Source organism: Pseudoliparis swirei, chromosome 24 (genome assembly GCF_029220125.1).
Source record: "Pseudoliparis swirei isolate HS2019 ecotype Mariana Trench chromosome 24, NWPU_hadal_v1, whole genome shotgun sequence".
NCBI classification, from domain to species: Eukaryota; Metazoa; Chordata; class Actinopteri; order Perciformes; family Liparidae; genus Pseudoliparis; species Pseudoliparis swirei.
In genome coordinates, this window is record NC_079411.1 from 10915372 (window position 1) to 10942412 (window position 27041).

A 27041-nucleotide genomic window follows, 5' to 3' on the forward strand; every position below is an offset into this window, starting at 1 on the left:
CTAACTCTCAAAGAAACTGAAACGGTTCTCTCCTACTTATACACTTCAGTGATGTCACAGATCAAAGGCAGCACAGGCAGAATGATGTCATCATCATGATGATGTCACTATATTATGTTGAGCATGAAAGGCAATGCTGATGGGTTCTATCTCCATGACAACAGATTCTATGCAATTTTTTTCCTTCTTCTTCTTTAATGGCGGTTGGCAAACAACTGTTTGGTGCTTTAGCGCCACCAACTGGTATGTAATTGCATTTTTTTTATTTTATTAAAAATATATATATATTAAATTTTTTCTTAAGTTTGACCAAATATGGCGAAACCACATAAATGAAAGTGAAAGTTTCAAAGGAGTGAAGAGGAAGTTTGTCCGTTTGACTTGCAATGAAACTGTTGCCGTGATGAACAATTATAATATATATATATATTAGGGATGCTCCGATCCATATCGGCCGATATTCCCCATATCGGTTTCGATCGGCGTTCTCAAAACGGCCGATCAAACTTGGCCGATCAGATGACATAGAATCTGCGAGAACTATCAGAGACGTTTCAATGGCGGCGCATAGCAACGGAGAAAATGAGCCCGGAGAGGGCCGACAGAGAGCAGAGGGGATCATATCACTGACCGAGCGGCGTCCCTTTCCCGCCGAAATGCGGTCAGCTCAGCCGACACTCGGATCTCCGTGGTCAGCTCAGCCGACACTCGGATCTCCGTGGTCAACTCAGCCGACAAATAATTTCTGTGCCCCGATAGACTGATGTTCACAGGACATGCATTTGATCGGGAGCGCGCGAGGGTTTTGATAAAGTTAACGGAAGGATTCACGTGACACAACATCCGGTTTTCCAAAGTTAGCGGAAAGAACCACGTGAAAAAACATCCGTTTTTCAAAATAAGATGTCGACAAATCATACACTAAGAAATAAAAGTAAACAATTAACTGATTTAGTATCTTTATAGATCGTTTCTGAGATTTAAATTATGCTAAAATTAAATTTTACTGTACCAAGGAAGAGTTTATAAAAAATAAAGGTCAGACTTTTGTATGTTAAAAAAAGCACATTTCTGATTATTTGAAGTCCTGTATATAGATTTCCACAAGAGTTCCAGGAAATGACTGATGCAGATGTGTTCCATACATATCTGAAATCCCCGACACTGGCAATCAAACAATTTTAATGTACTAAATTTAAATGTGTATTTAATGTATTTTAATTCTAAATACTTAAAATACATAACCAATGTTGTTGAGAAGAATTCATTTCATAAATAATGCTACACATAAATAGAATGCTTCAATCGACACTGTCGATTCGACGGTGATCGGTATTATTGGATCGGCAGATACTGATTTCAGTGATCGGCACCAAAAAAGCTGATCGGAGCATCTCTATTTTTAATGCTTTGTCATGCCGTATGATTCTTCGTGGGGAATCTGATTGTTTTATACATCCGTATAAACTTACCTATTAGTCAATAAAAATGTAAATATATCTCAAATGTGATGCCACTGGAGGTCTCAATCCAGCATTCCTTGATATATTTGAGTGAAAAGAAGTAAAATCACACGTACACGCCTTGAGTTACCGTCCAATTGTATTTATTCCACAGAACAGACAATGGGAGGGAGGGAAGGGCGGGCGGAGGTCAGAGGTCGGCCCGATCACATACAGAACCTACTGTCTAAAACATGGCGTTGTTATTACACACAAGGTGCTTTTCATGCCACCAATGAAAGGAAAACATTATCCGACCAATTTAAAAAAAATTACAAAAAAACAGCCAGCCATCTGTATTCTGGTGCTCACAAATTAATAACAGTTTAGCATTTAGGAGTTTATTGTAACTTACTTAATGGTTTAATAACACTTCATGTTTTGGAAGTTGTAAACAGTTACACATATATGACTATCGCCCATCCTATGAAACATGTAGAAATGCTTAAAAACAAAAAACATAAAAGTTGTAATCATATGTGAATAAATCATGACCGTTATAAAGCATTTAATAACTTTTTATGTACATTTACAGGCAGGTTTAATATGGTTTATAAATGTATTTTGAAGGCATATATGATAACTATGTATTGATTATTTTCCAATTATGGATGCTTTATACTGCAGGGAGTTTAAGTTGTATTAAAAGTTGGTAAAAAGTGAACCATAGGCCTACAGATATTTTATTTATTACTATTATATATAAATATACCAGTGTCTTATTTATGGTATACTGTTTTTATGGTATTGTATCATGATATTTATGGCAGGTATGGTATAGAAGATCGTGACAACCAGGTAGAGGCAGAACAGACTCAAGGAACAGAGTCAAGGCTCAGCAGAGCACAAGACTTGAAGACTTGTTCACGCCAAAAAAAAAGGAAGTTGGTTCATGAATGACCATATTATACACAATATTACTATTATTATAGGGCCCGATCACTGACTTGGTGTCAGAATGGAGGACCTACAGATTATTATACAACGTCAACAAAAGTGCTTCATAACGTTGTTATCAGGTTATATATTTAAACATAAACCACATACTATGTTTCTTTGTGGCTAACAATGACTGTATTCTGAAAAAACAGAAAAGGGCAAAACAACCACGTTACAATGTAAAGAACAATTTGGAGACGACAACACTAAAGTAACACATGACGACACCGCTCATGTACGTGAATCCAGCATGCGCAGCAGCAGTGGTTGGGTTTGGTGTTATCGCCGTTGTTTTGACTGCGGTGGTCACGGGTGCAACGGTCGTAGCTCGGGTGGTCGCGACTGCTCCTGCGACAGTCGTGGCTGCGCCTGCCTTGGTTGTCGTGGCTGCGGCTGCGACGGTTGTCGTCCCCAGAGCATTTGCGGATGCTATTACAAAATAAATAAATATGCAGTGGTTAAAACAATCATTTGAAAGAGGGGATTGTGTCCCTTGAATGTCATGAATATCTTTGACTTTATTTAATAATGACAGCTTAGAGGTTTTAATGTGCACTGTAACAAGAAAAATAAGTTTTACTCACCAATGAGAAGGAGTTGTATTAGAATTGTCAGAATCATTTTGAACCTCTGTTGCATCTGAAAGAAACACAACAATTATGTTTTTTTGACAGATCAAACGAAACAATTCCTTAAGTAAAAGTATGAATGTCGGAGATTTCTAAGAAAAGATCTTAAAGCAAAATCAATTGATGAAAACAATTTTTAAAACATGAATCTGAATAAGCATCAGTTTTCTACACACTTAAAGATTGACAATTGTAAAGAAAAAGATTTTACTTACAGAAGTTGTCTGTATTTTACTTTTAGCTTCCTTGCTGTTATATGAAACCGGTCTCGCACTTTAATGACTTCACTGTCAGACGTTTGTCAGCCTTTATATGGGGAATACCGACATGCTTAATGACGTGAAAAACACCCAGCTTTAACATGATTGAAGGACGATCATTCCTTCTCAATCAGTCACCTCAGTTCAATAAAAGGCACGGTTAATCATGCGTTTTAAAAGATGTCATATGCAACTGAAAGGATTTACAAAGCAAACAGGCTGGTGATGAACTGAAGGAGCTGTTTCCTTGTTACACAAAGAAGTATTGTGCACTTTACCAATGAATGCCTTTTTAAAACGTGGACTGAGCATAAAGGTGATGAAAAAGCAAGATGTTGTTTGTACTCAACCTGCTTCTCAGGTTATTTTGGGGTGAAACTTACAATGTCATGACTGAAACCAGTGTCTTGTGATGCATTCCTTTACGTAGATGCAGAGTTACCTATGTGTCCACTGACAATTATTCACAAGACATTATTAATCTATGATTCTGGTACATTCAGGTCCTTGTGACAAGCGCAACCTCATACAGAAGGTTTATAAATGACTGAGAAAATACAAATAGCCAATAACCCCGATTGTAATTTAACTAAGTAGTATAATGTAAGTGCACATTGTGGGTTGTTGTACTTGGTTTAAGTATTTTCTTTTCATGCCACTTCATAATTCTACTCCTACTACTAAAATTCAGAGAGAAATATTGTCCTTTCACTTGAAAGGTGTATTCAGAGTTCCTAAAATATGATGTTTTGTTATAAATTAAACAACAAGTACAGCTGAAATGATTAGTTGACTAATAGGTAGTAGTTAATCGAGTCTGACAGAAAATGTATTTGGAATTCTTTTGATAATCGTTAAGAATTTTTTTATTCAGTTTCAATTCAGTTTATTTGTATAGCCCATTTTCACAAAGTATAAATTTGTCTCAGTGCTTTAAAATCTGTACACATAGAATCAGAATCAGAATCAGAAACAGTTTTATTGCCAGGAATGTTTACACAAACGAGGAATTTTTTTTGGTGGAAGGTGCAACATTTGGACATGACAAACAAACAACAATCAACACGACAGAAAGACAACAAATAATGTGAAAGTGTTTGGGTGTGTGCTTCAAGTGGTGTGTTTTAGTTAAAAGTGTATGTTATGCGTGGCGTGTGTTTAAGTTAAAGTGCATGCAAATAAAGTGGCATGTGTGGAGGAGGCCTCAAGTTAAAGTGCATGTTAAAGTGACGTGTGTGGAGGAGGGAAGAAGAAGGAGGAGGGAGGAGGTGGGAGGAAGAGGAGGAGGAGGAAGAGGAAGGAGCGGGAAGAAGGAGGAGAGGAAGGTGGAAGAAGAGGTGGTAGTCCTGGGGTGACAGTCAGTCAGTCCCGGGTTCCATTGATGAGCCCGACTGCCGACGGAAAACACTTTGGTGTGGCGGGTGGTCTTTGTCATGATGGACGCAGCCTCCTCCCGAGGAGGGACTCGAACAGGGAGTGTCCAGGGTGGGAGGGTCAGCGACAATCTTTCTGGCCGCTTCAGTGACCTGGAAGTGAACAGGACCTGGAGGAAGGCAGATTGCAGCCGATAACCCTCTCGGCCGAGCGGATGATGCTCTGCAGCCTGCACTTGTCTTTGGCTGTGGCTGCAGGGTGCCAGACGGTGATGGAGGAGCAGATGATGGACTCAACGATGGCCGTGTAGAATTGTACCATCATTCTCCGGCAGGTTGAATTTCCTCAGCTGCCTCAGGAAGAACATCCTCTGCTGGGCCTTCTTGGTGATGGAGCCGATGTTCAGCTCCCACTTGAGGTCCTGGGTGATGATGGAGCCCAGGAAGCGGAAGGACTCCACAGCGTCGACGGGGGAGTCACACAGGATGAGAGGGGCGGGTGGGGCTGCATTCCTCCTGAAATCCACAACCATCTCCACTGTCTTTAGAGCGTTGAGCTCCAGGTTGTTCTGGCTGCACCAGGTCACCAGGTGGTCAGTCTCCCACCTGTAGGCGGTCTCGTCCCCACCAGAGATGAGCCCAATGAGGGTGCTGTCCCAAAACCTCACATCGGATCAGGAAAAACACTCTCTGTTTTACAACTCACCCAATCAGTTAATTAATCGAGAAAGATTCATCCATATTGAAAATAATCAAGTTTCAGTTCTATACATAATTGTAAAACAAAGAGCTCCACCTCATGTCAAGTATAAAGTCAATAGGACTATATCCAGTTTATTTGGTACGCCTCGCTAAAACATAGTCTAATATATCAACCCTGCAATAATTCAAGAAGGTTATAATGGGGCTGAATTGTTTTGTATGAATTACATTTTTCATTTATAGGTGGTAGATTGTGTTATATCTTCTTTTCTTATTTTAATCTCAGTCACTTTTACATCCAGCAGAAACAACAACAATGTTCAATTCAATTCAATTCAATTCAGTTTATTTGTATAGCCCAATTTCACAAATTACAAATTTGTCTCGGAGTGCTTTACAATCTGTACACATAGACATCCCTGACCCAAAACCTCACATCGGACCAGGAAAAACTCCCAAATAACCCTTCAGGGGGAAAAAAAGGGAAGAAACCTTCAGGAGAGCAACAGAGGAGGATCCCTCTCCAGGATGGACAGGTGCAATAGATGTAATGTGTACAGAAGGACAGATTTAGAGTTAAAATACATTCAATGAATATGACAGAGTGTATGAATAGTTCATAGTAGGCATATTCCACGATGGAGACCTCCACGATCCATCAGGCAGATGGCGTTGGGGAGGAGGAGTGGGCGGAGTCTCAACAGTGGGCGGAGTCTCAACAGGACAGTGGCGTAGTCAGGAGCAGGAATTCCACGACCCAGACCTCGATGATCCATCAGGCAGATAGAATCTATGCGTCTCATAGGGTCCGATGACCCCATGAGACGTGAAGTCAAAAGGACTCCGGGGAGAAAGCAGAGTTAGTAACGTGTGATTGAGAGATGAAAATTCATCCTTAAGGAGAGAAAAAAGAGGAGATAGGTACTCAGTGCATCCTAAAATGTCCCCCGGCAGCTATAAGCCTATAGCAGCATATCAAGGGGCTGGACCAGGTGAACCTGATTCAGCCCTAACTATAAGCTCTGTCAAAGAGGAAGGTCTTAAGTCTACTCTTAAACGAGGTGACTGTGTCTGCCTCCCGGACTGAAATTGGAAGCTGGTTCCATAAAAGAGGAGCTTGATAACTAAAATGTTCTGTTCCTGCTCTGTAAATACTGTGAACCAGTAGTCCGAGCAGCGGTGATGTCTGTCTAAATAAACAGGGCTTCATTAGACACCGTGTCTCACCCAAAACCTCGCTCACACTATCAGTACTGTCAGTAATTGCACTCGCTGTCTCTCCCTTTTCACATTCTATCTTTTTACAGGCATTAATGTGCACTTGACACACAAAAAATAACTTATTCATTTTTTATGGTAAGGTTCCAATTCGTTTGACCAATGACGGGTGATTCCTTCTGTAGCCGAACGTCGGGAGATCAGACATGTTGTTCAACTCATCGCTTCCCCTTTTTTAACACCCAATTCCAGCATGAATTATTACATGGAATGTATAACTATAGATACGGGCTAAACGTATCATTTTGTGTGAGAGTGAGAGACCTTATTCACATGTATTGTTATGGTGACACACCTGGATGTGCTATTACTCTCGTCAGTACCATATACCTGGTGATGCAGGAGGGACGATTCACTATCGTAAAGGAGAACTCACCCGACATCAGAGTCTGTTTACAGGCCTTGTGGAGTACAACTGCATAGTGTGGGAAAAGTTTCCGAAAGCTTTTGGGGCTCCAGAATGAGCTGCGTGAAGTGATGTCACTTCAGTCAGCGGCTGACGACAGGGTTTTGACAAGGAATGTGTGGAATCAAAGAGGATATTAATCGTTCTGCTGCATCGTGTTTAAACATTTTAACTGTCCGTTGTGAGATAGGAGTACAAAGCTAATCTTTTAAGCTCCGAAACAAGGATAACTGCATTATAGTTTACATTGAAGAAATGTGTACAAAGTGCTCACAACGGTGCATTCATCACCAGATGAACGAGAGCCAAATGCCATCAACAATTGGAAGTGAAACCCTTCTAAACGAACAACAAAAAGGGGTTTCAGTGATCATTCCTGAAGAAATGATTTGTAAAGACGTGCTAATGTTTGTGGGGGAAACTGTGCCGAGTGGTATATACATGACTGACAAGTGTAATAGTGAATGTAAGGAATGTGTTTAAAGTGCGTGGACATAAGGTTTAAAATCAGTAAAACGTTCTACTGAATATGTGTGAAAGTATTGACTGTTCTCTCGCCACAGCGAACCACGTCCCCCAACCAGAGTACCGGCAGCTGCTCATGGAGACTGTGATGGTTCTGGGCCTGGTAGCTGACATGGACCGCATCCTGCATCTGACCAACGACCTCTTCCTCAGCGACCAGGTACAGAGACAGCTGACGGCAAGAGGCACATTCGAGTTTGAAGGGATGTTCATGTATGTTGACCGGGGTTCTCTCTGTCTTGCCTCTGCTTACCCAGAAGTCCCACAGTGTTCGTGATTATTTCCTGGAGAAGGACCCAGCAACAGGAATCTGCAACTTGTTCTACGACAGCGCCACTAGTGGCAGCTGTGGCACCATGACCTACCTGTCCAAGGCGGTGATCACTTATGTGCAGGACTTCCTGCCGAGCTCCAGCTGCCTGATGCAGTGAGAAAGCTGAACACCTGAGGAGACATGTTTTACAGGGAGAGGACCACCTGGCCATTATCAGCTCATATGATTCATGTGGTGCTTGTGAGTATTTACTCTTCAATAAACTCTGAAGCTCTCATACACTGATTTAACATCATGGTGTCGGCAGCTGATTTCAATTCAGGTCTGAACTGTGAACTTAAACATGCAGCTCAAATGTGTGTTTACAGTACTTACATTTACAGTACTTACATTATGCATTATACGTCAACTTACATTTGCAAATATATTAGCACATCTCTGTACTTGTGTGTAATAATATTATGTAAACAGTTAACTGTCTTGTAATCAAATGTCATAGGATATAATTCTAGAGCTCGGCAGTTATCGAAGTCATACATTTTTTGTAATTGGTTCACCCATATAATTTCCCTCAAATCAATAATCTATACTTTTATTTTCTTCATTCTGTTACTTTTTGGTTTTATTTTTATTTAGTAATATAAATTATTATTCTACTATAATGGCATCTATTGCACCTGTCCATCCTGGAGAGGGATCCTCCTCTGTTGCTCTCCTGAAGGTTTCTTCCCTTTTTCCCCCCTGAAGGGTTATTTGGGAGTTTTCTCTGATCCGATGTGAGGTTTTGGGACAGGGATGTCTATGTGTACAGATTGTAAAGCACTGTGAGAGAAATTTGTAATTTGTGAAAATCGGCTATAAACTGAATTGAATTGAATGTTATAAGAGAAATTTATAACATAACATTTGAAATGCATGTACAAAAACTCAGGAATAAACAATAAAACTCAGGAATAAACAATAATCGAAAGCAATAATGCATTTATTTAAGAATATTATCGGGGGTATAGTTACAATATACAGTGTTACTGCCCTTTGAGGGCAGCCATGATGACAGTGAAAATGAGTTTGACAGACCTGCTAGTGGACCAAGCTTTGGTGGCGAGTGACCCCAAACACTTAAGGGCAGTGAATATAAGGGAAACAACACTCTAAACCTCAAATTTGAGGCGCTTGTGAATATATGGATGATAAAAAGAAAAAAAATTATCAAATAATTGTTTCAGCTCAAACCGATTTCCCAGCACCAATCTCATCATTTAAAAATAGTATTGATAGTCCTTTACTTTGAAAACAGAAGTTGACGTAAAAAACTCATGTGATTCATCCATCTATTCTCCAAACCACTCATTCTTTTTTGGGGTTGCGGGACGCTGTCACCAGGCCATCTAGGACTGTCTCAGAAAATTAGAATATTGTGATGAAGTTCTTTATTTTCTGTAATGCAATTAAAAAACCAAAAATGTCATGCATTCTGGATTCATTACAAATCAACTGAAATATTGCAAGCCTTTTATTCTTTTAATATTGCTGATTATGGCTTACAGCTTAAGAAAACTCAAATATCCTCTCTAAATATTAGAATATCATGAAAAAGTATACTAGTAGGGTATTAAACAAATCACTTGAAACCAAGATTGGTAATGTGGGATGTTTTACAGGCTTTGGGAAATTAACAGAACAATTGGAAAAAGCAATAGGATACTTAAAATGCCAGAAAAAGAAGTTAACAGAAAAGGTTGGTTCTTAACTGTATGTTGATGGTCACCTCAGCGCAACATGAACAACAACCTCACCTATTGTGCAAAATTCATTTGAGCTATTTTAACTCCCATATAAATGTGCTTACTGTATTTCAGTCGTCCACATAGAAAACATGTAGGCCAAGTTATAAACAGTAATTTTTATTATCTCAGTCTTTAGATCAAATCTGGGTCAACCTTCTGACTTTTTGGCCCTTTGACGCGCTGCTTCTGTGTCTTCTGCAGCAGAGCCAGCGTGTCTCTCTTCTCAATTTTCCTGAGCTGTTTCTTCTTCATCCTCTTGATCTTTGCTGTGTTTGTGATCTGTGATACAAGAGACAGGTGATTATAAACAAACAGGTCAATCTCCAATCAGGCATGAAAACGGGTCAGGGGTGAAAAGGGTGAGAAGGATAGGCGCACGCGGGGGGGGTGCTAGTGACTTCCATGAACATCGATGTTGGACATCCTTTTTTTTGTTGGCGTGAACAAGTCTTCAAGTCTTGTGCTCTGCTGAGCCTCGAGTCTGTTCTGCCTCTACCTGGTTGTCACGATCTTCTATACCATACCTGCCATAAATATCATGATATAGATACAATACCATAAAAACAGTATACCATAAATAAGACACTGGTATATTTATCTATAATAGTAATAAATAAAATATCTGTATGGTTCACTTTTTACCAACTTTTTCAACACTTAACAAATGGCAGTAATATTAGTATTAATACAGCCAGATATGAATGAAACTACATGGAGCCATCATAGCATTGATTATACACTATGAAGCCGTTAGTCTGTATCTGACCAGATGATACCGAGTTCATCAGGATGAGCAGCTGTAGAGTTACAGAACTTTACAGACTGAACTTAAACATTTCACTTCTGGCATCTTTTTTTATTTTTATTTTTAAAGCCGAAAATTCCGCCACTTAAAGGGTACCTGTAGTCAAAAACAACAACGTGCTACATCCATTAGGCGCATCAAATAAATCATATTTTCCCTGCCGCTATTGTCAACAAGTCACGCATAGCCCGAGGCTTTACATTTCTTTGTCAACATTCCGAGTCCGTGAACGCTTCAGTGCGCAGACATCTTGCCAGTTATTTACTCATGTCAAAGGTCACTATGACGTTGAGTCGTTGAAAGAAATTCAGCCAATCCGGAGCCACTTCTACACGCGTTGCTTCTTGGGATAGATCGGTGGCCTCAAGAATTACACAATCTATATCAGGGGTGCTCAATACGTCGATCGCGGCGTAGTATTGGTAGATCGCATGACATAAAAAAAAATTGGCCCGCCCCCCTGTCACTTTCTCTATAGCGCCACATTACAGCAGCAGCACGTCATTTCTGTCTCTACGTGTTGCGTTAACAGTCCTCTGCCCGCCGTCTCGCGCGCCGCGGAGCTCCGACACCGGTTTGCGCGCATCGGGACAGACGGAGCAAAGAAAAAGTCACTAGCACCCCCGAACATGTCGGCCGAACATTGCATCAATGAAAGACATCTCCAGCGCTGGCTTATGCGCGATGTAGCTATCAAGCTCACGCTTTTGTGTAAAGCAGATGAGGTCTAATGTCACTATATCATCGGACATAAGTTTGTGTTCTTTACAACAAATGCACTCTATGTCTGTTTTTTGTGGCACACATTTCCCACAACTGCCCCAAACGTCCGCCGACTTGCGTGCACGGTCCGCACGGTGAAGCATCTGGACCGGCGGTCCTTCGGCATCAACTTCATCAGAATCATCGCTATCATCGCTGTCACAATTCACTAAATGGGGATAGTCTGCTTTTAAAGGTTCAAACAAGTATCCAGTTGCTGAATCTGACAATCTTTCATCGTCCATATTTCGCCCGTTTTCTTTATTATTATCAAGTTCTCAGCATTTGTTTGCGGCGCCGACGTTGTTTACATTGGTTTCTGAACACATCCGCTGTGGTTGGCTGTCGATCTATCAACGATGTGACGTCACACCACCGGCGCCATATTCAAGCACCAGTGCAATGAAGCTTGTCGGAGTTGAGGGACTTTGAACAGCCTAAACTACGTATTGTTATTGAATACTGGACCGTCAGTGCATGAATAACCTTTAGAAACACATTATCTTTTGATCTGGCTACATATTCGAGATCACAACAGGTACCCTTTAACGCCTCTCGCTGTTAGCGCTGCGCAGACAGCTTGACACGGAGCAGCGCGTGCGCTCTGATCGCTCTTTTAATGAAGTATCGATACTAAACATATGCTAAATCACATCGCTCTTAACGTACGGGTACTTTGTTAGCATCGCTACACCGTGCAGCGTGACAACAGCAGATGTAGCGGCTAACATTCAAGCTAACCTAAACCACCAAACGCTGAAGACATCTTGACGCTGATTGGCCGAGACGCGACACGTCCCATCAAAGATGTTTTATTGCGAAGAGCACCACTCCACATTTTCTCCGTGTCCCACTCCAATCTCACAAACGCCGGCCGGCCAATTGACCCCCCCCCCCCCCCTACCCCAAAACAAAAACTCTTCGGATCTACACGATTCACGTAAGTCACCTATTTTGGTTTCAAAACGGCGAATTTCGCCGAAAGGTGAGTGATTCTCATGCCTGCCAATAGATAGATTGTGTATGCTTATGTTGCCAATTATGATTGCCCTTTCACTTGGTGCACTTTTTTTTTTTTTTTGCATAATTCGGAAAAAAATCATGTTTTTAACTTTCTATATAACTTTAATGTCCTTCAAATATGTTAGACAACTTGTTTTAACCAGAGTTAAAGTTCCCGGTTGGTAAATTCAATGTATAATTTATAAGATTATGGTTTACAACACAAAATAAGCTTGATAGAAAGTGGTAGATTATGGAAATATAAGCTCTGCAGGTACCAACGTTCTTTTTTTATGCACTCTGAGCTTGTCCATAATTATTATATTTCAGCAATAATGTGCGAGGCAGGACTTTGTCGTCAATAATAACAGCTTCAAGGTTGTTGTTCGGCAAACCCTTGAAAAGGACATAATTGACAAAGTACTTCCTCGAGTACCGTATTGCTTTTATAATACCATTATTCATATTTTGAGTCCACCGATATGGAACTCTCAAATAAATGTAAACAGCTGTCGGACATTATGGCTGATTAAAGTACACCTCGTGACTAACTCTCAACCAATCAGAATGCTTGATTTCTTCTGCCCGTATTATAATATACAAAAAGATAAGTCTCCTAGAACTTTTAGTGTGATCAACATTTGACATACCACTTGCACAATCTCTGATTTCCGTTCGTTCTCTGCGCGGCGTTTCAAGTTGTCCTCTCTCCTTTTCCTCTTTTCCTATAAAGACAGGAAAGATAGAATATGTAAAACAATGTAAATACTTACACATTTCAAAGGTTAAATCACTACACAGCTTGAGCCTACCTCTCTCTGTTTCATTTTATCATCTTTGAGCTTCAAGGTATACCGTTTCACCAGATCCTTGTCCCGTTTGGCCTCCATCTTCTTTTCCCATGAAGAGCACAACGGTTTGTCTCTTACCATTGCAGAGAACCTGAAACACAAAATCAGATACAGCATGTTTATAGATAATACAAGAGTGTAGGGCTGGAATAATTTGCATGCAAGGCAACTTGAGGCCAGGGACAAGTGTGGCTCACAAAGACGAGTTGGTTGAGTGATGAATGTAACTTGTTCGGAAACAAAGACGCCGACAAATACAGCATTTATTGTCGTGGCACGGCCAATTCCCGATCTACTTTTATCATAGTATTGTTGGAAATATTTTTGATGATGATGGACTTGGTAAAAACAAATCCTTTATTATACTTTTTCTACGTTTGAAATGAAGTTCTCTCCAGTCATTTTAAACCAATCTCACAACCTTGTTGTGTAAAATATGGTTTAATAATTAGATTAATTGAGGATAAATATAAGTAGCAATACCGTACTATACAATTACTTAAATTATTAAACTGCATTTAAACGGGTAAAAGGAGTATTTAGTAACACGTATTTAAAAATATTGAATATTCAGAATGACCTCTGTCAATGTTATATTATTGTTATCGTATCATGGAGGAATGTGTATGCAGTACTTGCTTTCCTCCCTTGAACTATTTAATACTTATCACTAGAGATGTATATCACATGTATTACATGAAAAGTAATTTAATAATGTCTCTGAACTGTTGGAGTACAACATATGATGCATCAAATTAAAAGGAAAACTCGACTTAAATGGCAGCGAGCTAGCTGTTACTTGAATAGATGTAACGCGTCTCTTTTACTTATCATACTTGTCATACTAACGTTATCCTCAGTCATAATAACGTTAGCCCACCTCTGCTTGTTGCGGTCCTTCCACACGCGGCCGGATTTGGGTTTTCCCAGCGGAATGACCGGACCTTGTTTTCCACTTGAACCCAAACGACGCTTCTTCTTTGGGGCGGCGATACTCTCGGGCGCCGTTTCTGCTGTTGCAGGCCCGACCACGTGAACGTCTTCGCTGCCGTTAACAGCGCCTACGTCTGGATCTGCTGCAGCCTGCGCGTGCGGCGCCGCTTGCTCTGACACATTAACGACCACCGACTCCGGATATACCGGGATATCGAGCTTCTCCTCGACCAGACTCTCTAGTTTCTGCACTGGTTCCTCCGTAATTTTCTTTTCTACATTCGGCAGCTCCTGGAGGACGGAACTTCTGGTCCTCCGGCTGGGGGTCCTCACTGGGGCTTCGGAGTCCAGAAGTGCTGCAGGAGTGCGCACTTTGCGGCCGCTGCGGGTCTGTCTGGTCTCCGGCGGTGAATCATGAACCTCCTTCTTCTCGAGTTGCACTCCAGAACCAGTATTTTCTTCTAGCATGGCTATCTGCCTCTTCGACATGTTTCTAATTCAGCGGGCCAAACCACATTACTCTTAGAAACTTGCGTACCCACGTGCGACCACAGCCAGCGTTGTGTACTTGCTTTACTTCCGCGTCTAGGGCGGATGGTAAACAACGTAGCAGCGCGTGATTGCCGTCTACTGGTTTGGAGGGTGAACTGCATACTTCCCATACTACTACTGTGTCTCATTTATTTCTCTATCAAGGAAGTAAACCATTAAGTTCAGACAATCAGTCGCAACGCAGAGGTCAACTCCAAGCCAAATTAGCCACAATATCAGCAGCAGAAAAGAGACACGTAAAACACTTGAAAAAAATAAAAACAGACAAAACAAGATTCATAGAAATTCTAGTAACTTGAACATATTGTGTGTCAATACATTACGTTTAAGATTGTTAGAGTATAATACAAGTTGAATCAGAAAAGACCATGTGGAATTCAAAAAAAAACATAATGAAAAGAAATTATCAAAATGAATAATTACTTGTTGGGAACAATCCAAACAATAGCCATAGATGAAAATATTACAACAAATTGCATACAAACTCATTCTATAAATAAATCAAAGAATTGGAAAAAAAAAAATCTGAATTGTTTATTTTATATGGGAAGTGGAGTACAGGGCAGTAGTGGAGTGGGTCGGCAGAAATGACCTGCTTCTGAACGTGGCCAAGACCAGAGATATGCTGGTGGACTTCAGGAGGAAGACAACGGCTCCATGACCGCTGAGGGTTCCAGGAGAGGATGTAGGTATGGTGGAGGAGTACAAATTCCTGGATGTCGACAACAGACTGAACTGGAAGGCCAGCATCAACGCTGTGTCATCCCCACCCACAACAGGGGAATCGAGAGGTGGTCCAGACTGTTTTCAAATACATACCTGGCTGAAGGACTAGTGCTCAATACGTCGATCGCGGCGACCTACCAGACGATCGCGGCGTAGGTCCCCCCCCCCCCCCCGTAGGTAGATCATTTTGACTTGGACATTATATAAGTAGCTCGCGTGCTAAAAAAGTGTGAGCACCCTTGCCCTACATCAACAACTTCGACCTATTCTGGGCGAGGCCCATCCTCCTGAAGCGCGATGGCCTCCACGAGAGGGGGATCCCAGATGCTGTCTGAGAACTTGGTCTCTGTACTGAGGAAATGACATGGTGTCACGGTAGAAAACGTTACAGCTCCCCCGCCACCCTTTTTATGCCACGATTTTATTATTTATTATTGCTGGACTTTTTTGTCGTCACAGATACATGGATATTTGAGGGAGATTGTAGTCCTCTTATAGAGACATTATGGATACTAACACATTAACATCACTTCGGCAATACAACAACCGACACATTCAAAGAGTCACATCCTCAACCTCGTACTGTATAATGATCTCAGCCCCGAAAAGAACTGAAGAGAGACTAAAAGAGAAAGGAAAGAAAATTGAAAAAACTGCTCGACATGTATTTTTATTATATTTGGAAAGATGCATTGAATAACTATCAAAAGGCAGTTAAAGAATCAAGAACCTCCTTCTCCAATTTAATTCTAGACAATCATTCAGACCCCGGAGTCTAATTCAAGGTAAAAGATACGGTCATAAACCGCTCCCCCTGTCATTTTATTGATGATTGCAAGAGATGTGTGACAAGTTTTTAAATTATTTTAATAATAAGGTAAATTAATAACAAGACAACAAATGAGTTAAAAGTTCCTTACCGTGACCTTAAATGACAATACTCTCAACTGAAAAATACATCTCTTCGTACTGTTGGTCTAATGGTACATACTTTAAAATGGTACCTACTTTCAACCAGTGGTTCTCAATTGGTCTGACAGAATACGTATTCCAACACAAAAACATGTTTAATGATGAATTAAAACAACCAGCTGGTGGCGATGCTAGAGAGGGAACTATTTCTATAAAAGCTGCATTTTAATTAAAAAACAAAAAGTGCATCTTCAGGACACGAGGTATTACAACATACTGTACATAACAATTAAGAATCTTCAGCCATTTTTAAACAAACTCAACAGCTTTTATGCACACACAAAAAAGAACTAAGAAGTAGTATTAAAAAAAAGACTCAAATGACCTAACTTTAACTGAGAAAACGCTCTCACTGAATCTGACAAACAATTTACGAAAAAGTTCACTGTCTTGAGGAGCAGCTTTTCCACAGATTCAAAATAAATGTTATAAAAAGTGCAATTCAAGTGAATTCATACACACAAAAGTAACTGTTCTTGTTATTATCTCATCGGAAGTAAATACTGAAAAACATTGTGCTTTACAGAAACTTAAGCAGCACTAAATTCAACCTGAGGTGTAACACTCACCGACTTGAGTCTGGAGAAATTTCTAATGGGAGAAGCTGCATTTTATATTCAGTAGGATGTTTAATTGAATTATCCTAAAAATACAAAATCTCCCCTATATCAGGATGGTTTGATCCAACCTGGCACTGCTGAAAAAAATAATATATATATCTATATATAGATACATATATATTCATTTTTATTTGCCCAAGTGACCCAGTAAAAACGGGTCCGCGACCCACAAGTTGAGAATCACTGCTTTAAACTCTTAATTTCTCTCTATCTTAAAGCCCCATTATGGAGGTTTTCCCTTTTAGCGCCCCCTTCAGTTTTGGAGGTATTTAACGTTTACTTCAGTGTCGTAAATACCCAGTTACGCTAGATGCAGCCTCGCATACACTTGTATTGATGACCAGACGAAGTCAGAAACCAAGAAATGATGTCAACCGATAAGGTAAGAATATTCAAAGATTTTACATAAATATGACTGCATAGTTTTATTCATTGTGATATCGGAGATGAATGCTAACATAACCAAAAGAATGACAACATTTAGTTTTGATGAAATACCGATCGCGTTTTCAGCCTATATATTGTAACGTCTCGGACGTTATGGCACTGATGACACGGAGACGGGACGACGTTATTAATCCTCACTTTATTGGGCATCCACCAACACAGACAGCGTGCTCCTCTCAGCTCAGCAGCTCGAACGTCAACAACAACGGTTCCCGTCAACCACCCTTAACTCCCCTTTTCTGACAGGTTAACCCCGCCTCCCCTCTACTCCGCCAATCACAGGCACGCCCCCCTCGACCAGCATGCACGGTGCCACACTGTGATTGACAGCCACTTCACAGGGTCGCTACAATACGTTGTTTTCTAAATGTTTGAATGTGGAGTACGTGTGATCGAATACAATATTGTTGACAACACCAAAAAGCTACATATTCATAATTTACATTGGAACGTGTAATTCATTACAAGAGACTTCGCTTGCTTCGCCCTTATACTGTAGCTGCGAGCGTGGACTGGCACTATATGACATTGCGTAATCACTGCCAGAAAGCAGGTCGAAGTACATCCGCCCCGGATCGGGCGGCCCCAGAATCCTACATAGCGGAGTTATTTCCCCACAGACCCCCGATGGCAATGGCGGAGGCGCAAATCGCCATATTATAAGTCATTGTAGCAGCACAATTTTTTTCAAGCTGTTTAACCCTTGTGTTGCCTTAGGGTCATTTTGACCCGAATCAATATTACACCCTCCCCCCGCCTTAGGATTAATTTGACCCCATTCAATGTTTAATGTCGGTGTTCTTTCGGTAGTCAACAAACAAACATAAAGTGCCTCACACTTAAACTTGGAAAACAATATTAATTCTAATAATTTTCTGGAGGTACAATTGTTGCATAATGTTACTTTAACTTGTATTTTTGCCCATCAATGACAATTTGATGAACAATAATAATTTGTACTTTAATCAATATGAAATCCAGTAAGTAAAACAAAACAGCAATCTCATCTATTGTGCAAAATGAATTTTTAGCTCCATTATTTAATTTGATTCTATTGTATATTTATAAACATGTTTGCCGCTGCTTTATACAATTTCCTCCTGCGGATGAATAAAGTAATAACTAATCTAATCTAATCCAAACTGAATTTGACAAACAGCTGTGAAAGTCACAACTTTTGATATTCAAATGGCCACACTGTTTTCTACCTCCCTTGGATCGAGGTATGTGTACGGGACCTCCAGATTCTTGTTTCTGGCTTTGATGGCCGCACTTAACTCTTGAAGACTTGCTTGAAAATCCTTTATCAGGTTGCAGGGAATCTTCTCACTGAAATGGTCCTGTGGGTACTGGCCGAGAGGGACCTGATGACATCAATGATACATTTAAAACATGTTTTTTTCATTTTCATTTAATGTTTATCAAACATAAACTATTGGTAAAAGATTGGGAAGTGACAAGGATTTCCAAGTGGGTCGAAAAGGGTATTTTGTTTGTAATGACATCATGACCTATGCATAACTCAAACAGAAATGTGATTTTCTATTTTATTTTCATGAGGTTTTGGAGACTTACGAAGTCAGAGGATTGCTTGCTCAGTAGCCACATGACTGCCATTCCGTTTGCTGCTGTGCCCTTGTTAGGCAATGTCTGCAGCATCATGGCTTTGCTTGTTGTCCCCTTTCTTGTTGGTGGAGGAAGTTGCAGGGTGGTGGGAGCGTTGGGCATCCAGCCACCGTAGTCAAACTGCGACGAATAAATGATTGACAGACGATTAAAATTTTTAGAAGCCACGCCGTATTAGTAATAGGAAAGTTGGCTACTTTGGTCAAAACTAAAATATATGGATTGTAAACATTTCTTCCAGACATTCATGGTCCCACCATGAGGTGGACATTTGAGGTTATCAGAGAAATGTCTCTAAAACTACTGCTGGGTTGTCATTTAATTCAGTTTAAACATTCATGTTCAGTTCAGGGTGATAACTTACGTTATCCTATTAGTCTACTCTTCATTTTGGACTATCATCTGAATACATTTGTTGTATGTTCAATAGTGTAGGCTAATAGCCATATACCTTGTCATTGTGAGTGTTAGCAATCGTGGCATTTAGCTCCAAGCATCATCGTGCCAACGTGCAGCCAAAGAGTCATGCAAGCATGGCTGTAGACTCTTGTTTATGTGAAAGACTTCAGGGCAAGCGACAACCTGATGAACCCATTCCACATAAATAGCATTATTATAACTAAATTGAAAGACCTTACCTGTCCAGTGTTCACAGCCGAATGCTGTCCTGAGGAAGTGAAGATCGCCATGGTGACAAACTTGACCAACTCAGCCATGGTGGTAAAGCTCTGGGGAATTCCTGAGAATTAGTGAGAATAAAGTGTGTTTACTAAAGATTGTGTACTCTGGATTCAAAGACTCAGTATAGCAGTAAGAAACCATTTTTACTGGAATAATAGACTAGGCTAATGGCTCCCCCTCTCTGCGTATTGCAATCAAAGCTTCTCAGTGTTTACCCGGTTAGGTCAAGGTTGCTGCTCTGTATTGCACTCATATGGCAGTTAGCCTAATAATGCCATCCTGACCCATGGTGTCATCAAGTAAGCGTAGCACCCACCCTCCAGCACCCCCCCCCCCCCCCCCCAGGTTAAGAATATTAGCTCAGTCAGCACTGTTGCTGTTGTTTGTGATGTTATCACTGTTAGCTGATAGCTACCGGCTCAGCTGTATCCATGTTGAGAGACTCAACAGCCCCATATCACAATTTATCCTGAAGGGTCTGTTACATTCTGTACAGTATATGATGCCCTCTGTCTTTTGATAATAAACAACATCCCTCTAAACAATCCCCTTAAAGCGCACCTGTGCTTTCTTTGGAAAGGAATCCATGTTCAAAAATGTCCAAAATCCACTTCTGCAGTTCAGAGTCTTTCTGGACCTCAGCGTCATTCTTGTAGTAGAAGCTCAGCACTCCCTGCACAAACCTTTGAGAAATGTCGATTACTTTTGTTAAACACAATCCCAGTTGAACTATCCATTTTTTTTATACTCACTCGGTAGTAAGACATTCTTTTGTAAGACAACATAAGGCCATCCAATAATCAGGTATGTTCTCTTTAGGAAGTTGGTGCTATAGCTTATTCAACAAAGTGGATCACACAATTATATATAAATAGTTTGACATTTTACAAACTTACCAAGTGTCTTCCTTGTTGATTGTGAGATGAGAAGATCAATATCACTCTCACATAGTATAGATCTACAACCAGGGTGGCAGCGTAGCATAAAGACTGGAAACAGTTAGCCCGGCTGTTTTAAAGTTAAAATATATAAATATATACCTCTAAATTGGACCAATTCACACATATGCAAATCACAAAAACATGAATTTGTAATAATATGCAACAGAATGCCTATAATACCTGTAGATGATATCCCAAAGCTTGAGTCCATCATCCCTGTAGTAGAAGTTGTGAACGTCCTCCAGACCACGAGCAACAATGTTGTCATGTATGCAGAGGGAGCTGTAAGTCATTGAGGACAGTGATCTCTTCAGGAGTGTCCTCTTACCCTTTCCACCAGAAGCTGCAAACTAGGAGGCAATCAAATGTGTGGAAAAAACTTGAGATTTCAGTCATACTTAACTTTGGTGAATACATCACAGATCTGAGAGAGAATATCTTGGTTATTTATGCCTGGATATACTCTTACCTTAAACATTACATTTGCTCAGCTTCATACACTATGGCCATACTGAGCATGTTGTTAATTTCATTTACCTTCATGAAAAATCCACCTTCAGATATGAGAAGAGCTCGAGCTAAGCTGTTGATCTGTAGAGTGTAGCGAGTGTGAGGTGCGAGGAGCTGAGGGAAAGACGAAAACTCTGTTAACTTCTTGACGCTTCTACAATATTAAGCAGTGTGAAATACTTATAATCCAATAATAATAATGCATTCTATTTGTAAGGCAATCTTCATTCAAGATTCTCAGAGTGCCACAGAGCCAGTTGTTAAAACTAACTGTTAATAGTACTCAACTCAAAGTCATAAACGCCTTCCTCAATAAAAAGGTTTTTAGGCCAGTCTTAAAAGAGTCCAGTGTCTGTGTTTCCCTTTGGTGATCAGAGAGACTGTTCCATATGCTTATGGAACAGTCTCTCTGACCACCTGATGCTGATGGTGCGGGTGGAGGTTTGGGGGAGTAGTGAGTTCTTTTAAGTAGGGAGGTGCATGACCATTTATGCATTCATGGGTTAGTAGTTCGACTTTGCAGTCAATCCGGAATGAGTAAGGGAGCTAGTGTCGTGAGTGGAGAATGGGTGTTATGTGTTCATATTTCCGGACACTCATCAGGATTATGATTCATTAACTTTGTAAGACACAGAAATAAGCAACTTGTCAAAATCAAACTACAGTAAAAGTATTTCTCCCTTTCAGTTACCTTGTACAACGGATGCACCATGGGCACGTTGCGCAGCAGTGACACTGCAAAAACTTCTGCCAGCAAATGAGTGCGCAGCAGATGAACATTCAGTTGATGCTCGTTGAAATCTGCACTTCTCACAAAAATCTTGGCCATCAACCAGTCGTACTCAGAGTCAGTCGGAAAGAAGATGGGATTATCATCTGCTGGAGTCTGCTTCAGCTGCAGGACAAGGAAGGGAGTTGTTGTTAATTCAACCTAGAACCAGTAGTGGTCAATAACGTTAAATGATTATACAAAATAGGCCAATCTAGAAACAGGAGGTCATAGATGGTAAATAGGTAGTAGATTGCCAGCCGAATCAAATAGTTTACTTACTTTCTTTGTAATGCATGTGCATTCACTTTACAAGGCATATACAAATGTAATAAAGTTGTCCACGAATATGAGATATGAGTTTACAGATAATTACAATCCTCATTGTGGAGGTTGATTCATGGCTTACACCTGGTCTATGGTTTACACTTGTTGTCTTCTTGATTCCTCACAGTTAATTTTGTCTGTATGCTCACGCCCCGTCTGCGGAGGCAAGCATGAGTGCAAACTGCAAACATAGCTTTACATTTGAATATTACCACCATTCACAACACATCACCAAGTAACGACAAATAAGAGGTGCCTCTGTGAGCCAGCTTACACTTACTCAGATGCAGTGAAACAAAATGTATTGATTTTTTAATTAAAAAGGGATTTGGGAGACAACCCTGTAACAGTAAAAGTGTTTGGTTTGGAATCCTGAACACAAGCCATTTGCATTCATGATTGCAGGCCGTGAAAGGTGAAGGTAAGTAGAACATGTATTCTGGTCATTACAGCGGAGAGAGGCATAATATGTTATGCCTATTTACAGCTCAGATCAGTTAATTTTTTTTACATGTCATGTCATGTTTTTTTCTCATTTATTTGGAAAAAGGTGGGAATTTATTTAACAATCAGAAGTGAGCCATACAGTTCAAAAGGAACACCTAGAAATTAAAACGGTCAGAGATGTATGCTATATGAGTTTTAATCTCACCTGAATAGCAATTGGCATCAGTTTGTCATCAGGTGTTTGGTGAAGAAGGACCAGGGGAGCCATCAAGTACTGCTTCTTCTCGTTGATGATGTTTGATTTCAGACCATCCAAACGCTTGTAGTCACACAGGAATATGTTGCCTCTCTGTGTTTAATTGCATGAATTAAATGAATATTAACTATATTAAGTAAACATGTAAAATCACCATGCATTTTACATTTTAACATGTCATGCAGCAAAATATGATTCTCAGATTAATCAAAGTGAAGACATTCACCTTCATTTCATCTGCCAAGCTACACTGACCACTGAGGGAGACCATGTCATCACTGACAGGAAAGGTTTTGGGCAGGGTTGAGCAGCGTTGGATCAACATGGGGTTCACACCGTTTAGAAACTGGTAACCAAAGAAAGCGTCTTCCTTCCAATGATCATGGACATATTCTGGGAAAAAGCAGAATTTACCTTTATACAGTTATCAGCTTAACTAAACACTGCAAGTGAAATGGGAAAATGGGAACCTAGGTGTGGCACATAAGTAATAATAATGCAAATGTTTTAGATAACATCATGGAATACAGTTGAATATCTAAGAGTACAATTTAATTTACTATCATACATACAAATTCAAGTATTTAATTAAACTACCATGATAGTACCTGATATGTCAGTCCGTTTGTGCCAGAACACATGATGGATAGCTTCAATATCAGGCCAGTTCTCCTTGGAATCAGAAAGTCCCTTCAGTTTCAGCTCAGCCAGCCTAGAAAATAAAAGCATAGATTAACTTTATGCCTTTAATAATGTACGCCTTAAATCATTTTCAGAGGCAGGTACCTCTACATAGATAGATATCTGACATAATTGAAGACCTCACCCAGTCGACAATGTGAAGAGAAACTCTGTGGTCTTGGTGAAGGAGAAGCGGACCTCATTAGGCAGAGAATGAGGGCCTTCTGCCTTCATGCAGTTGGGTATTCCCTCGAGATACACATCCCAACTGGTAAATATGGAATAAGCAGAGTATGCATACATATTATACTTGGCACATATGCTATATATTGTATTTGTATGTTTGTTTTGGGGTGCAAAAAGTGACAAAGTGTACATGCTCTGATTGCTCACCGATAGTCTTCCTTTCGTTGCTCCAGCTCCTGCTCCCGACTGTACCTGCCAAGAGGGTGGTTGTCTTCAAAGATTCTCAGAGCTTAAAGAAAGAAAGATGAACACAGTTTTACATTGTTGATACATACAATGCGATACAATAACGTTTCCTTCTTTATTTACTGTTTACTGCCTATTGTTATATTTGATCTTATGTCTTCTTTTATGTCTTCGTGGTCACAAACCTGTTGCCTCTCTGAAGCGGTGCACCTCACTGTCAGTGATCCAGTGGTAGATGGGAAAGTTGTAGGTGTCAAACTTCGGGGATTTTACTTCCACTTTGGCAGTGAACCAAGAGTCTTCGGAGAAGAGAAGGAAGCGCGATTTATCTATCTCTATTAAGACTAGCTTTCCAATGGAGACAGGACAGGACACGGTAAAACTGGACACCTGGAAAATGACAGAAATGGGAAACATTCACATGACAGGAGATACAACGTATTTGGTCATTCAATTCAATTCAGTTTATTTTGTAAAGCTCAATATCACAAATTACGAATTTGCCTCAGAGGGTTTTACAATCTGTACACATAAATGTGGAATGGTGCACAAAATAAAACTTTTATGGCACTGCATACAACATAGATTTATGGGGATTTTGTGTTGCTTTGGTCACCTTTGTGGCCATAAATTAAAGAGTTACAGAGCAGCACATATCCTGATAATGCATGAGTCTGAGTTAAAGAAGGTTTACATCAGCTTTTCTAAATTTATATTTATTGTGCCATAATCTCATATCGGTAAAGTTGAGACAGTATGTTCTACATTTAGAGAAGGATATTTCAGACTTACTGCTCCTCTGAAGAAGGCGAAAGCCCCTTTAAGCCGAGTGCGTTTACTCTCCCCATGCGTGCCCACCAGCTTAATGGAAACATTGCCAAAGGTGCCGGCAGTGGCGAGGTTGCCAGTGTATATGGTTACTTTATAATTAACCATTTTCACACGGGAAAGCAGCAGAATCCTGGTTGGGAGAAGAAGAAAAATAACCATTCTCTGCACTTTTCACGTTAACTGTCACTTGATGAACCTAAGTATAAAACACTTTAAAATACTGGTATTACAATGAAAAGACTATTGGCAAATGCTATTATAATAACTCATGTAATTATTATTTCCTACCTTATTTATTACAACCCAGTCAATGTAAACCGAAAAAAAGCATCTGCTTCTTTCCTGTTAATGAGACCAGAAAGTTCCTTTGGGGAGCTGCTCACCACTGATCCCTCTTTTTATACAGTTTTGAGGAGTGCATTCAGTTTTCACAATCAGCTCAAGTGATGGAATGCTGTTAATGTATTAAGGTAGAACTGGACAACAGTGCATATAAGGAAGCACTAGTTGGTCATTTAATACAACTGGGGTTTTCCCCCTGTGAGGAACATTTCCTGTTATAATGATACATAGTCCTTACGATCCTGTTTGACCTCATGTAGGCTATCTTATGTAACTTTACAATAGTCTTTAATGGTAAGACTTCCTTCCATGTACATGAGCTGTGTATTTAAAAAAAGTAAAGTTACGCGCTAACCACCTGACAACAAGTACAAGGATGTTAAGCAGTTGGACTGCAGAAGTGTGACATATAAAGAGTTTCAAAACAGCAATTAAAACCTATTTGCATTTAGCCTGTAATACAAATTTGTTTACATTTTGTTTCTCATTATTGTCATCTTTCTTGTTTTGTTGCTGTTTTTATTATTTGTCTTTACCATGTAAAGTGCCTTGAGTACCTTTTAAAGCTTTATTCAAATACAATGTATTATTATTTACCTTCGCATTGAAAATGCCGGAAGGTTATGTTTTGATCGCCGTGTATTTATTTATTTATTTATTTATTTGTATGCGTGTTATTCGCAAAACTCAAAAAGTATTGAACCGAATCACATGAAATTTGGTGGGATGATTGTTTATTATCCGGGGACCAGTTGATTAGATTTTGGGATCGATCGATCGGGTCAAAGGTCAAAGGTCATGAACAGGTCAAAATCTTTCGCAGAACTCAAAAAGTATTGAACCGAATCGCATGAAATTTGGTGGGATGATTGTTTATTATCCGGGGACCAGTTGATTAGATTTTGGGATCGATCGGGTCAAAGGTCAAAGGTCATGAACAGGTCAAAATCTTTCGCAGAACTCAAAAAGTATTGAACCGAATCGCATGAAATTTGGTGGGATGATTGTTTATTATCCGGGGATCAGTTGATTAGATTTTGGGATCGATCGGGTCAAAGGTCAAAGGTCATCAACAGGTCAAAATCTTTCGCAGAACTCAAAAAGTATTGAACCGAATCGCATGAAATTTGGTGGGATGATTGTTTATTATCCGGGGACCAATTGACTAGATTTTGGGATCGATCGGGTCAAAGGTCAAGGTCAAAGGTCATGAACAGGTCAAAATGTTCTTGAATCGCATGAAATTTGGTGGGATGATTGGTTATTATCCGGGGACCATTTGATTAGATTTTGGGATCAATCGGGTCAAAGGTCAAGGTCATGGAAAGGTCAAACTCTTTTTTTACCATAGCACGATACATTTTTGTCCAATTGGCATGCAACTAATGCCAAAATGTTCATAATTCAATGCCCAATCTTGTGATATGCGAAGGTATGCGCTCTACCGAGTGCCCATTCTAGTTAATAAATATAGAGTAATGTATCAAAAGTCATAGCATGTCAAAACCACGTTTAAGGGATGTTTTGTCTACTTGAATACTTCCATTCAGAGGTTTAGCCAACTGGTTGGTTTTGTCTGGCTTGATCGATGGATATAACTGGATATCATCTGCATAAGAATAAAAGTTTCTTCAGTGTTTACTAGTAATAGCAAGTGTATGGGGAGTGGATTTTTGTACACTCTGAAGCCAATATAATCTAATGAGGTAAATGCAGTACTTAGGCCATCATTAGCAATGCCTGCATTAATATTAAATCAATAATTACTTGATCTATTGTTAAGAACTTAATTAAATAAACTTCTTAGTAATTCATAGATGTTCAGAATAAGGACGTAGGGAGTGGCTTTTGGG

At 40.0% G+C, this 27041-nt stretch overlaps 2 protein-coding genes across 2 annotated transcripts; both read right to left on the reverse strand.

The window, feature by feature from the left end:
* Nucleotides 1–8852: 8852 nt before the first annotated feature.
* Nucleotides 8853–14606, reverse strand: ccdc86 (coiled-coil domain containing 86). The gene is made up of 4 exons (XM_056408593.1): nt 13976–14606; nt 13057–13186; nt 12895–12969; nt 8853–9954 (listed from the first exon to the last, which is right to left on the reverse strand). The coding sequence occupies exons 1-4, from the start codon at nt 14515–14517 to the stop codon at nt 9808–9810; spliced, it is 894 nt and encodes a 297-aa protein (XP_056264568.1). The 5' UTR covers nt 14518–14606; the 3' UTR covers nt 8853–9807.
* A 2548-nt stretch (nt 14607–17154) lies between these two features.
* LOC130189663 (arachidonate 12-lipoxygenase, 12R-type-like) lies at nt 17155–25199 on the reverse strand. The gene is made up of 15 exons (XM_056408582.1): nt 25135–25199; nt 24808–24976; nt 24201–24405; nt 23977–24058; nt 23729–23851; nt 23511–23614; nt 23129–23295; nt 22852–22995; nt 21795–21998; nt 21131–21217; nt 20774–20943; nt 20214–20335; nt 19610–19710; nt 18921–19091; nt 17155–18709 (listed from the first exon to the last, which is right to left on the reverse strand). Exons 2-15 carry the CDS (start codon nt 24949–24951, stop codon nt 18530–18532), a joined length of 2004 nt encoding a protein of 667 aa, XP_056264557.1. The 5' UTR covers nt 24952–24976; nt 25135–25199; the 3' UTR covers nt 17155–18529.
* Nucleotides 25200–27041: the final 1842 nt, after the last annotated feature.

Bases quoted from the DNA above. Each gene is read 5' to 3' on its own strand.
- ccdc86 (XM_056408593.1), bottom strand. From the start codon at position 14,517: ATGTCGAAGAGGCAGATAGCCATGCTAGAAGAAAATACTGGTTCTGGA. The intron at 12,970-13,056 runs GTAGGCTCAAGC...CTGTCTTTATAG, and splicing joins ATAAAATGAAACAGAGAGAG to GAAAAGAGGAAAAGGAGAGA. The intron at 9,955-12,894 runs GTATGTCAAATG...CTTGTATCACAG, and splicing joins AATCAGAGATTGTGCAAGTG to ATCACAAACACAGCAAAGAT.
- LOC130189663 (XM_056408582.1), bottom strand. From the start codon at position 24,951: ATGGTTAATTATAAAGTAACCATATACACTGGCAACCTCGCCACTGCC. The intron at 23,852-23,976 runs GTGAGCAATCAG...CATATTTACCAG, and splicing joins CAACGAAAGGAAGACTATCG to TTGGGATGTGTATCTCGAGG. The intron at 19,711-20,213 runs GTGCGCTTTAAG...ACTAATTCTCAG, and splicing joins CCTTTCCAAAGAAAGCACAG to GAATTCCCCAGAGCTTTACC.